General features: G+C 41.2%; 1 protein-coding gene across 2 annotated transcripts in view; it reads right to left on the reverse strand.

The window, feature by feature from the left end:
* Positions 1–13,766, reverse strand: part of MRPS22 (mitochondrial ribosomal protein S22) — a 586,067-nt gene that overhangs the window by 35,222 nt on the left and 537,079 nt on the right. For both annotated transcript variants that reach the window (XM_044070029.1, XM_044070028.1), the window contains exon 7: positions 10,031–10,139. In XM_044070029.1, the coding sequence (XP_043925964.1) occupies positions 10,031–10,139 (109 nt within the window). The remainder of the gene's footprint in view (positions 1–10,030; positions 10,140–13,766) is intronic.

Here is a 13,766-nt window from a genome sequence, read left to right on the forward strand (position 1 = left end):
CTGAAGGTTGGGACCTGTAGGAATAGATTGAGATGGGACAGGTCTAAAAATAGGCCTCCAAGGTCCGTCCTTTCTGGGGACCAGAAAAATTCTACAGTAGAAACCTCTTCCTTTTCCTACAGTAGGCACTGTTTCTATGGTGCCCTGAGCCAGCAGAGCTTGCAACACAGGTTACAGAAGGTGCAGTGGTTGTGATGGAGGTTGTGGGATGCCTTTTCTTTTTGGTGGGTTGAGCCAGGACATGACGTAACCTTTTTGAAGAATTGTCAGGACCCATTTGTCTGACAGGATGCGAATCCACACAGGGAGGCAGTGAGAGAGACGGGCTGACAAAGGTAGACAGGAAGGAGGTGGAGGAGGCAAGGTTGGCAGGTAGTCAGATGGTACCAGCCTTATCTTGAAAGGGTGGCCTGTGGCTAGAGGGGGAGAGGCTCTAGCTGTAGGGGGCTTGTTTCTTGTAAGCTTTATATGCCTACTGGAAGTAGCAGGATGGGAATGCTTCCTTAGGAACTGAATTCTTGCCGGGTAGTTTACTTGAAACTTTGATATTGGGGAAACCAGCAGGTGTTCTAGGTCCTGCATTTCTTTCCCTTTCTGCTGAGGTGATCTAAAGAGGTCAGCCACATTAGCTTCAAACAATGCTGTACTGTCCAGAGGGACATCAATAAGTTTTGCCCTAAAGTCCTCAGGAAGTGGTTGCAAGTGTAACCATGAATATTTCCTTAATGCAGAAGCTGATGCTGCAGACCTAGCTGAGGCTTCTGTAGCATCATAACTGCGCATGATTGAGTGTCCGGTAACCTGGGAGGTAAGGGCCAGAAGGGAAGTCAGTGAGGCTTTGGCAGCACAGTCTGGAATATCTGCCAATTCCTTGGTGGTTTTATCCAGGAGGGATAAAGCGTGCTTAGCCATGTGAGTTTGTAATTTGTGGCTCTGAAAGACAAGGTACCAGAGGTGTAAATTTTCATACCCAGGTGTTTCATAGTTTTGCTGCCTTTGCCAGTAGGGAGTATGGTAGTCGTGGGTAAGAGCTTAGAAGCCTTGTCTGTAGAGCTGGAGATAGTGTCTGGATCTGCAGGAGGGCAAGTAAGGAGGTGCTTGACAGTCTCAGGGACTTTATAAAGTCTATCTGGCCTGCGAGGGGCAGGAGGTTGAGAGTCTGGATTTAAGGATGCTGTGGAGAAGGCATCCAGGAAGGCAGGCAAGATTGGAGGAATGGCAGACGGCCTAGGGAAATCCATCTGAATGAGGTCATATCATCTTTTTTGGACCTCATTCATTTCAGAATATTCCCACTTGAAATAGTCTTTCATCTTAGAGACGGTTTCTGAAAAGGTTAGATCCTCAAACGGGGAGTCAGGATTGAAATATTCCTCCTCTGGAAATTCATACCCCAAGGGAGAAGAGATTTGGGATGGATAAGATAGTGATTCATCAGAGGAAGAATCAGGCAGCTCTTCCTCTTCCCTAATAGTAGGATCTGTGGGTTGAGGCCTAGGGCTCAAAAGTGGAGGAGGGAAGCTAGTACTCCAGGCAGAAGAAGGGCGTAGGGCCATAAAGGCATTGAATAAACTTTGACTGAAAGCCTGCAAGTTAGGCATACTTTCAGAAGGGGCAGAGAGGTGCTCTCTCTTTTCTTTCCTCTTTTGGGGCCCAACTGGCACCTGAAGGGGAGAAGGCCTAGATTCCCTAAACTGTGAAGGGACAGGAGGCATGCAATGGGTCCATGGAAATCTCTGGTTCCCCTCTGGCGACTTTGACCGACGTCAGTAAAAAGTACAGTTGTGTACCTACTATAAATGTAGATGTTCGAGTGTATTCACTGTTGCAGTCATTACACTTGGGTTATCCTGCAGGCAGGCTACCCGCAGTCGGCCTGAATTCCAAAGTCTTGGTCCGCCGTCGGCTGCTGTCACCTCCTCCCTGACGTCAGTGCGCCAGGGGTATAAAAGATGCAGCCGACGCAATTTTCTTAGTGTAATGACTGCAACAGTGAAACACAATGAACATCCTCTAATGAAGTGCCGTCCGCCTGGGATTGTGCGGCTTCCGAGGAGGAAGCTGCTATATCCGAAACAGCGGTACCAGATTCCTCTACCACGCCGATGTCGGACACAGGCTGAGGATTGGGAGGAAAAGGTGCAGCGGTAGTGGTAGGCCTTCTTTTTCGGCAGTTTTGAAGGTATATCGGATGAAGCCTCCATGCCTAACATAATCTGCTTTAACCTCTGATTTTCTAGGTACAAGTTAAGCACATGCAAACGACTACGCAGGGTTTTGGGCACAAACGCCTGGAAAATAGAGCAGGCCATGTGGTCGTGTGACCGACCCAAGCAGAAAATGCATTGGTTGTATGCATCCTTATGAGGAATATGCTGGTTGCCCTTACACTTGCCTTTTCTGGATGACATGAACAGGCAATATAATCAGTAATAGGACTGAAAGGACCCCCAATGGGGTACTTATCTGATTTCTCAAATGCGACAACAGCGAGAGCTGGAACACCTGGCATACGACTAGCGGTTGTGAAGTTCTGAGGGCTGGTGCGTGCAGAAGTCACTTTTATGGCCCAAGTTCCAACAGCTATGTCAGATGTCTGATGCACCACAGAGCGACTGAAAACTTTTGCATACTGGCCGGACGTACGCGAAGCAAGAGGAGTAAACCCACATATAGAATACTGCAACACTGGAACAGGAGGACATACATATATCACACACACACACACACACACACACACACACACACACACACACACACACACACACACACACACACACACACACACATCTCTTGTTCTTCAATTCTTCTTCTGTCTTTATTTAATAATGGATTACTTTCCTCCTACTGCCTGTGATCAATGAACTTAATTATTACTAGCCATGGTGGTGAGAAACAGCTAGGACAGCCATCATGGTTGTTTGGCTTTTTCTTCTTTCAAGCATCCCCCACAACATATACTCAGCAAAGTACCAGGGAGACTGTGCAATGGGCTGAATGTGGAGGCCTTCACTTAACTTCTACATGGGGCATTCATTCTAAACAGCTTTGACCCCTCCCCAAAAGCCAGGAGCAGTGGTTTCCTTGGTCTCCATCCTAGAGTGCACACATCCTTCTCTCACGGGAACAGATGGGTGGGTCATACCCATTTACTCTCCTCCCTTGTCACCTGGCTCTTCCAGTGCCACAGTTGTTAAACTCCATCCGCTTGGCTGCAATAACAGCTCCATCCTTCTGAACAAAAGATGACTTTTTTAGATGAGATGCTAACAAGCTTCATCCTATAGTCCTGGGTTTGATTCTCTCAATTTGTATTTGCAATCTTAAAAAAAAAAATAAATAAATATTTTGAAAACTGTGTGACTCTGATCAAGTCACCCCTGAAAAGGGGCATTTGCATTCAGTGGGAGCACCCAGGTAACACAAATAACATCCTGTCATATACTGCAGAGTATTGTTTAGACGTTTGTTGACATTGTGGTCTTACTGCATCTTAGTACTTGCATGTGATTTTTTTTTTATTCATTTATTTTCATGGTGGAGATACTCTGGTTCCTTTTGTTCCTGTGTTGTTCTGGGCTTAACAGACGCTGATTTTTTTGTTGCTGTTTTCTATGCCTTTTTTTTGCCTCAGTGTCTCTTGACCATCAAGCCCTCGCAATGTATCCTCAGTAGAGGCATGACAGCTAATTGGGAGAGCTGTCATTCAGATGGCCATGGAGATAGTTAGTGATCTTCACTGGCATCCTCACAATGACAGCATCTCTATTTAAGGCCTTAACCCTCGACCAGTGGCTGATGTGTGCAATTGCTTCACAGTGGGACATCTGATGCCCTTCCCTTATGTGTGTGTGATTCCTTGCACATGCTATGAGGGCTAATGTCACTATCTTAGTGTCTAAATGGCCAGGATCAGGGTTGTTGGCTTTGACAGTCTATGTATGTATACCTCTGCTTACATGGCTGTGACTAGCTTATCAGAAGCATCTCTTTCACCTTCCAAGACAGGAAGGCCTGCATGACCAACTGTAGTCCACCTTCAGTCACTTCAGTGACTAAACTAACTCAGACCATCTAGGCTACAGTGAAAACTTTAGCCCTCTATACCACAGATCTTAGAATGTTTCTGTTATTTACTGATTTGTGCGATTTTTATGATCTGTTTACTTGGAAAATGTTTGCAGGTTTGTTAATCTGACTGTTTCATCCACTGAAGTGAATGGGTTGTATGTATGTATTTTTCATGTTAAATTAGTTTGCATTAGTGTTATGGAGTTTTACTTTGTTGTTTGGCCTTTGTGTACTTGTGCTGTAACTTTTTATATTTTTTATTGTGTGTTACATTTTGCCATTGCAGTCTATGGGGCACAATTAAATTCTAAACTCTCTGAAATTATTTCCATTATGTTTTGATGGGATGTACATCTGACTTGGTTTATCAGAATGATGCAATCAAAATGTAAACATTTTTGGATGATAAAATCAAAATGCATATATTTCTACTCTGTACTAGATGTGTGTTTTTATTCTATGCCTTTTGGGGGTGTATGGTTAACAGTGGCATGCACTTTGCTACCTGCATCTGGGAACAGCACAGAAATTCAGGGCTCCTAAACCAGAAAAATAACCAAGTTTCTTTAAACACAAGCTTCAGCATTAAAGAAGCTTATTAACATGCATGCTATAAACACATGCCAATGTAATGCCTACTGCAGATCCATTTTTAAGGTTTCCAGTCAACTCTTGATTGGACTTGATAGTTCTAATTTCAGATAAACACTGGCCTTCCATTACTCTTGTCAAAGCAAGACAAAACTAGATACAACATTTACAGTCACAGTCTGGAACAACTAAAATTTGTGCCATGAAAGACTGTGATCATTTGTACCTGGAATCCAGTGCAGCTCTGCTGCAAACAAAAATCTAGTTTGAAAACATCAAGTTTCCAAAGTACGCCCAAATTAAGGCATGCACTCCAGATGGCAAAATGGAAAGATAAAAAGCAAATCGTTCTGTCACTCAACATTAGTATCCAAATACTGTGTCAAATGTCTTTGTAATTGTCTTGTTTCAGTGCACACTGTTTTTTCAATTAGAAAGGTTCTTAATTTTTCTATTTTTTTTACTAAAAGTAATTTTAATCTTTCCATAATTAAAACTAGCTTATTTCAAAACTGTCAATTCAACTCAACTAATCTCTAACCAACTAGTTACTAATACTTCCTTTACTGATGTATGCTATGTATGCATACAAACCATTTCATACTCTATAAAGGTAAAAACCTACATATGAAAATGTACATCGCCTTGTCATTAATATTCTTCATGTCATTATCACATACAGTGGATATAAAAAGTTTACACACCCCTGCTAAAATGCCAGGTTTTTGTGATATAAAAAAATGAGACCACTATAAATCATTTCAAAACTTTTCCCACTTTTAATGAGACCACAATAAATCATTTCAAAACTTTTCCCACCTTTAATGTGATATATAACCTGTACAATTCAATTGAAAAATAAGCAAACCTGTTAGGGGGAAAAAATATAAAAAATAAAAGTGTGCACACCCTTAAACTAATACTTTGTTGTGTGTGTACACCCTTAAAGTAATACTTTGTTAAAGCACCTTTTGATTTAATTACACCATTCAGTCTTCTTGGGTAGGAGTCTATCAGCATGGCACATCTTGACTTGGCAATATTTGCCCAGTCTTCCTTGCAAAAGCACTCCAAATCTGTCAGACTGAGAGGACATCTCTTGTGCACAGCCCTCTTCAGGTCACCCCACAGATTTTCTATAGATTTAGGTCTGGGTGGGTCATTCCAAAACTTTAATTTTCTTCTAGTAAAGACATTCTTTTGTTGATTTGGATTTATGCTTGGGGACATTGTTGTTAAGGTGAAATTCCTCTATCTTTCTAGCAGATACCTGAAGGTTTTGGGTCAAAAGTGACTGGTATTTGGAACTGTTCATAATTCCCTCCACCTTGACTAAAGCCCCAGTTCCAGCTGAAGAAAAGCAACCCCAAAGCATGATACTGCCATTACCATGCTTCACCGTGGGGATGGTGTTCTTTTGGTGATGCAAAGTGTTGTTTTTGTGCCAAACATATCTTTTGGAAATTGTGGCCAAAAAGTTCAACCTTGGTCTCATTAAACCATAACACATTTTCCCACATGCTTTTGGGAGACTCGATGTATTGTTTTGTAAATTTTAGCCAGGCCTGGATTTTTTCTGTGTAAGAAAAAGGCTTCCATCTTGCAACCCTACCCCATAGCCCAGACATATGGAGAATACAGGAGATTGCTGTCACATGTAGTACACAACCAGTATTTGCCAAAAATTCCTGCAGTTCCTTCAGTGTTGCTGTAGGTTTCTAGGCAGCCTCCCTGACCAGTTTTCATCTGGTCTTTTCATCAATTTTGAAGGGACGTCCAGTTCTTTGCAATGTCACCACTTCTTCTTTTGGCTTTTCCCGGTTAGGGGTCGCCACAGCGGATCACCTGTCCACTCATGATTGGCAGTGGAGTTTTACAGTGTCGGGTTGCCAGCCCGGCGCCCAACCTTCCACAGAAGGCACACACATGCACACACTCACACCTAGGGCCAATTTAGAGTGTCCAATCCACCTACAGCACGTCTTTGGGATGTGGGAGGAAACCTGAGCACCTGGAGGAAACCCACGTGACCACAGGGAGGACATGCAGACTCCGCACAGAAGACACCCCAGCCAAGGATCGAACCGGATAACCTCTTGCTGTGAGGCGGCAATGCTAACCACTGCACCACCGTGGCCGCCCAGTTCTTTGCAGTGTCACTGTTGTCCCATATTTTCTCCACTTTTTGATGACTGTCTTCACCGTGTTCCATGGTATATCCAATGCTGTGGAAATTTTTTGTACCCTTCTCCTGACTGATGCCTTTCAACAATAGATCCCTTTGATGCTTTGTAAGCTCTCTGTGAGCCATGGCTTTTGCTGTTGCAGGAAAATGAGTAAATGTCAGAAAAATCCTACTAGGACAGCTGAACTTTATTTGGGGTTAATCAGAATCTCTTTAATTGATGGCAGGTGTGTACCCAAGAAGAGTGAATGCTGTAATTAAATCAAAAGGTGCTTCAACAAAGTATTAGTTTAAGGGTGTGCACACACAACAAAGTATTAGTTTAAGGGTGTGCACACTTATGCAATCAGTGTACTGTATGTTTTTTTTATTTTTTATATTTTTTCCCCCCAACAGATTTGTTTGTTTTTCAATTGAATTGTACACGTTATAGGTCACATTAAAGGTGGGAAAAAGTTTTAAAATTATTTATTGTGGTCTCATTATCACAAAAACCTGGCATTTTAACAGGGGTGAGTAAACTTTTTATATCCGCTGTAGCATCTTTATATGAAACTGCATGCATCTAATATGAATCAGCACTCTGTTTAACTATGCACTCTGGCCTGGGTAATGGCTGAAGAGAGTCTTGGGACCAGCTTACCTAGCAGGCCAACAAATCAAAAACTAAATATGAAGCAATGTATTTTTATTTTCTGTTGTATTGTTACACCACAAAAAAAAAAAAAAAAAATTGTACAGGAAGGGCTCAACAGCTGCTGTTATGACCAGTGGTTACAATGAACATATTAGGTACGTGGGACAGCAACATATAAATACTCAGGACAATAAAAGTTTAATTATGTTACGAACTTACTATAACAGCAGATGTCTGAGTAGTTTCTCTGTTGCAGACTTCAATTTTGAGATATCCTGCTGTGCTGGTAGTCTGAAGCTGGCCATTCTTCTAAAGTTCTTCCCTTCCCTAGAACTTTAGCTGATGTCTTGCTTCTGGTGCAGGAATGCCAGCAGTATAAAGGGCCCATCAGATGACACCATCTTTGTATCTTTCTTGCCCAGCAGCACCAGTACAGAAGACACTCGGGTCCCAGACCACAGTAGACTAGTTACTAAATCCAGCACCAACCAGATCCACTTGAGAGAGATTGGCCCATCAAACACAGAATGCCTGGCTTTAATGGAAAAGGAGGGGAGGATGAATAGCTAGGGTTGCTACCCCAACCTCAGGGTAAGGTGAATGGAAGAAGGGGGAAGGTGGGAAGAAACAAGGACTGCAGCAGTGAAACTACTTGAACATCTACAATTATAGTACATAATCAATCCATCCAACCATTCACAATCCTTTTTTTGCACAAGGGTTCATGGAGTCACTTCCAACAGTGAGAATCATCTACAGGCAAGGTTTATACTGTCAGGTGGCTAGCCCTGATGCAGCTGTTCTTCCACACCACACACTCGCATATGTTAAGTTCTTAATACACGTGAACTAAGTTCAATGTAGTATTGACTGCTGCAGTCTTCACTTTTGGGAAAATTCCTAAACTACTGAGACAGAAGGGGGGGGGGCAGATTAGTCATTTGGAGACCAGTCCCTACAGGATAGCAGAGACAAATCTCGCTCTAGCTCTGGAAGCAATCCCTAGGTTACATTGATTTGAAAAACTGTGAAGAAAGGACCAGGTTGCTGCTTCTAGACTGCCTTGGGTGGAAACTCCTCTAAGGGAAACTGTGGAGGCAAAGTGTGCTTTAATGTGACCTAGTATCTGCTTTCTATGATGCTGGTAACAAAAAAAAAAAAAACTGATCAGTTCTCCCAACTTTTTTTTTATTCTTTGCAAGTCAATCCTCCGCTATCTGTGTGCATCAAAGAAATGTAAGGTTCTCTTTCCTGAATTCTGTGGTTTTTGGAAAACTATGGGAGTTGGCTTGTCTAATTTGCATTCAATTCAGAAACCATGTTAAGTGAAGAAGGGTTGGGTACACAGTGCTGGTCTACCCAGATGGAACACTAAGGGTTCTTTGCACGTTAATGCCTGCAATTCTGCAACATGATTAGCAGAGGTGACTGCCACCAAAAGAAAAGCACTTTCCAAAAAAGGAACCGGACAGGTCAAAAAGTTGCTGGCTCAAATGGGACAATGTCAGTACTCTAACATGTAGTTAAGGTCTCCTGGTACAGCCATCTATCTCTTGGGAGGCCTAAGATGAACCTTGCCCCTCAAGAACTGCTTAAAAGAAGGGCTAGATTAAAGAGGGACCATGGATAGGAAAGCCGAAATAACAGAAGAATGAACTTTTATAGATGTATAAACTAGCCCAGAATTGTAGAAGTCTGACAGGTATTCCAAGACCAGTGCCCACCTTAGCCTTTCTAAGACCAAAGTTCCTGAAATGGAACCAGACAAATAAGCTTTTCCATTTTGGTAGATATAATTTTCTTATACTAGACTTCCTAGCCTCCATCAAGTTTAGCACATGCTCTGAATATTTGTGCCTACCTAGCATTCGGGAAAGATCATCCAGTATGCCAGATTAAGTGCGTCTAGACTGGGGCTTAGCACGGACCCCTTGTTCTGAGTTAGAAGATCCACTTGCTGAAATAATACCCTATGTTTTCCTCTTGTCATGGTGAACAAGAGAGGGAACCACTGCTGTCTTGCCCAAAAAAAAGAAGCTATGAGGATCGTTTTCAGCCTCTCCTCTTGCACTTTTGTCCAGAAACTGGGTATCAAGGGTATGGAAGGCATGCAGAAAAGGACATGCTCCATCCTGGGAGAAGGTATCTGTCATCCACACAAATGGAGTTGCTAGCCTTGAGCAAAATTGTATTAGCTGCCTGCTCAGATGAAAGGTTAACAAGTCGACATCTACACATCCCACTGGATTGTTAGATCTAAAAATATCTATCTATCAAACAAACAAACGTGGGTCACAACTTAAAAAGCTACCATTTAGTCTTGCAATATTCCTCTCACTCAACTAAACAGGACCTCCTATGATAGACACAAGTAAAATGTGAATCTGAAGATATCTGTAAAAGGTAAAGATAAAGTAACACATGCTACATTCAGGTATAGTGCTTCATTCTGACTGTTACAAACTAGGTGTCAGTAAAAAAGGAATACAATTCAATAAATGCTTAAGTCATACATATAACTAAAGTTTAGTTTAAATCGTGGTTACCTTAATAAGGTCAAATGCCTCTGCACTGCACTCTCTGGCCTGCTTTGCAGATTCAGACTCTGGATGCACCATGTTATAGAGCTTAACTAAATTAACAGCATCCTCCATCCTGTAAAAAGAAAAAAAAACACAAATAAATGCATGCAGAACAAGTGAGTGCATCTTGTGTGTGTATACATACAAAATTACATACAGATATATGTAAATTAGTAACAAAAATGTACACAGCTACATATCTTTACCAGGGGACAAGGTATGGATGTCCTGTGTGTAAAAACAATAAACAAATAAATAAAAAAATAACACTGATCCAGAATGGAAAGATATGGGGTTAGTGTTACCTCTGCAAAGCTGAGCAAGTGCAAGTTTGTATAACTTCACTCAGGCTTCCTCTGCAGGATGCATTCATGTGGCCATACAACAGCTTGGGGTGTATAACATACATTACTAGTATGGAGACAGACAATCAGGATCTGTCAGACATCCTGAAGTACAATATACTACACTAATATGGAGACGGGCAGGATCCCGGGACACCCTGACATGCCATACACTACCCTGATATGGAGATGGACAGGATCTCTCAGACACCACGACATGACATACTTTACACAATTACAGAGATGAGTGTTGTTCCCAGGCACCCTGACATGCTATACTCTTAAACTAGTACAAGAAACAGCCATAATCTACACTACTACAAATACAGCAGGATGTCGGGACACCCTAGAGAGACAGGTAGGATTGTACAGACACTGACACTACTTGTACTTTACACTAGCACACAGACAGGGATGGTACCCACACACCTTGACATGCAATACTATACATTAGTAAGTAGAGAGACAGGAATCCTCAGACACCTTGATGTGCCATACCCTGCACTAGCATAGAGACAGGCAGGAGCCCCAGTCACCCTGACATGCCAAACACTGCACACTAGTATGAAGACTGGCAGGATCCCCCAGACACTGTGATGTGCCATACTCTGCCCTTGTATGAAGATGAGCAGAATCCCCAGATGCCCTGATAAGTCTTGTAAGTGAAAGTAAGGACACCAGTAGCATTAAACCACAGGGAAGCAGTCACAATTAAATGCTAGTCAAATACATGTGCATGACAGCTCACATTGCCTGGTGTGAAGCTGAAGAAAAATACACCCATTACTGTTCACATGGAAAGTTCTGACAGCTGCAATAGGCATTTACCTCATTTGTTGATAAAAATGTGCTGTAAAAGGTAAACACTGGTACAGTGACAGTCTTTAGAAAGGCATGTAGTGACATTTGTATGTAGATCAGCCTGACAAACAGGACTTTAACCGGATTAAAAAAAAGTCTGTCCCTCACTGGTAAGTGTCGTGCAATTATTTTCCTCCACCTGGAAGGCTATCAAAAATTAGCAGCTGCAATTCAATTTTAATACTTCCTCTGAAAAGCACAAGTTCAAGTTGGAGCACTTCAGTTACACGTGTCCCAAGATGTTTCTGACGGCCCTATCTCTCTCTCTCTTCACAGCCCAAATTCATTTAAATGCTTAAACATCATATGAATGTTAACATTCTCAACAGAACATGACAACTGTCTAAGAAGAAAGAAGGCACACACAAAAATAAGTAACTGCCAAACATGATGAGAAGTCAGTCTCGGAAAGAAAAAGCCAAACGGGAAGGCTAAAATACAAAGTGATGGCAGCTTGGGAGTGTGGCTCCATGAGAAGTATAGGTAATTATTTGGTATAAAGTACTGTTGAACCCACTTGGGGAAACTGAATGACTGCAGTCTACATGGCTTCTTACAGACCAAGTGTTTTACAGACATATGCTAATACAAAGGTTTATCACCTTCCCTTGTTAAAACACCCAAAAGGACAGGAAGGAGTGTATCCCTATTTACTCGGGAAAAGTTCAAAGGTAATGTTTAAGATGCACAGCTAGGGCTTGAATTCCATCACCTTGACCTGAAGACAATGACCACAGTTTTATAGGGTGTTACTGTAATCTGTCTATTTTAACAATTTAATGAGTACCAACCTACATACAGTACTACTGTCAGAAACATAACTGATACCATGTTCTGAACAACGCCATAACTCAATGTCCAAATATCAAGAAAAACAAATTCTGTTTGTTAAACAGAATAAAATCTTAAATCAGAACACAGTAATTTACATCTAACAAGACATCAGTGATACATTGGCCATCTTTTGGCCTCCCTCAGTCCCTGCTTGCAAATCACCAGATAAACAGTGAAAAAAATAGGAACACTTAAATTTAAATGCTAGCTATCCAGACTATGAGTTCAATAACATTTATTTTCTTTGTTAACCAGGTAAGCTTGGGCTAGATCTAAGGCATTTTTTTATTTTCTTTTTTGTGGCACCACAATTTTTTATTCTAATTCATACAATCATGCAAATGAAGGAAATCTCCATCTGGCTCACTGACCTCTGTCATTGTCTGTATACATCTGAACTCAGCCCAGTAGAGACAAATTAATTTCTCATATTATCATTTCCTTTAGTATAAATCATCTAAATATTCCATTTCCCTTCTTATATGCCATCTGTGCAAAGATACTGCTAGTGTTTCTGTTATACTCTATGTACTGATTTTTGTTTTACCAATATAAGGTAGAAAGAACACCTGAGATCTGTACTGTTATATCTAAACGTACAAACAATCAATAAGTTAACCATTAATATTATAAATCTCAGATGCAACTTATGCATTTACTGAACAGGGTAGAGCACTGATGGATCATTTTCAGGCTCAGTTGGGGTTTACATTCAAAATAAAAAACAAGACGATACAAGTTGTTAGTTAAACAGGAATTTACATTAAGAAAATATTAAACACAATACTAGGGTTAAAAACAAGTAGAGAGAATAGTAGAGATGTGGTGAGACTGGCAGGCTTTGCCCTCCCCAAGGCTCTACCTTAGTAATATATGTTACACCACTAATCCTGCCCCTAACCCTACATCTTTACCTTAAACTTTCTAGAACACTACCACTACACAAGACAACATCAGACACACACACACACACACACACACACACACACACACACACACACACACACACTGCATCTAAACCCTTACCTAACCCTAAAAAAAAACAATACATGTGAGTGTGAATACACACAACAGCCCACCACTACCTGAACTGACAAAACACCCCATCCACTAAAAAGAATGTTTTATAATTCAAATATTTAATTAAAAAACACTGGTTTCAGCTTTCTTTGACAAAAGTTAGTTGGATGAAAGTGCCTGTAAGCACTGACATGCACATATACACACATAAATATACACAAGCATACACACACCCACGCACGCAAAAGTACTCACACAGACAAGTTTGTAGGCAACTTAGTCAAAATGGCTGAAAGCTAATTTCATAGAAAGAACATTTAATCAAATTCAAAAAGGCTAAAACATGATAATACCCAAGGCAAAAGTATTCAAAAACATTTTTTCAAAGGGGCAAGCTCCCTACACCCCTTACTTAAATATATTAACTCCACAATTGTGCAGCTGTGAGAAAAGTGAAAATACCATACATAGGGAATCACTGCCAAAGCACATAAACAAACCAGATCAGCAGCACCAGTTAAAAATTCTTCATGCACATCTAAATGTTTCTATTTCTGCAGTACAGAACTGCATCTAGCTATACCACATTCAGTAAAATACAAACCAGACCAGCAGCACCAGTTAAAAATTCTTCATACACA

This window comes from Protopterus annectens, chromosome 4.part1 (assembly GCF_019279795.1).
Source record: "Protopterus annectens isolate FY-2018-M chromosome 4.part1, PAN1.0, whole genome shotgun sequence".
Classification (NCBI taxonomy): Eukaryota; Metazoa; Chordata; order Ceratodontiformes; family Protopteridae; genus Protopterus; species Protopterus annectens.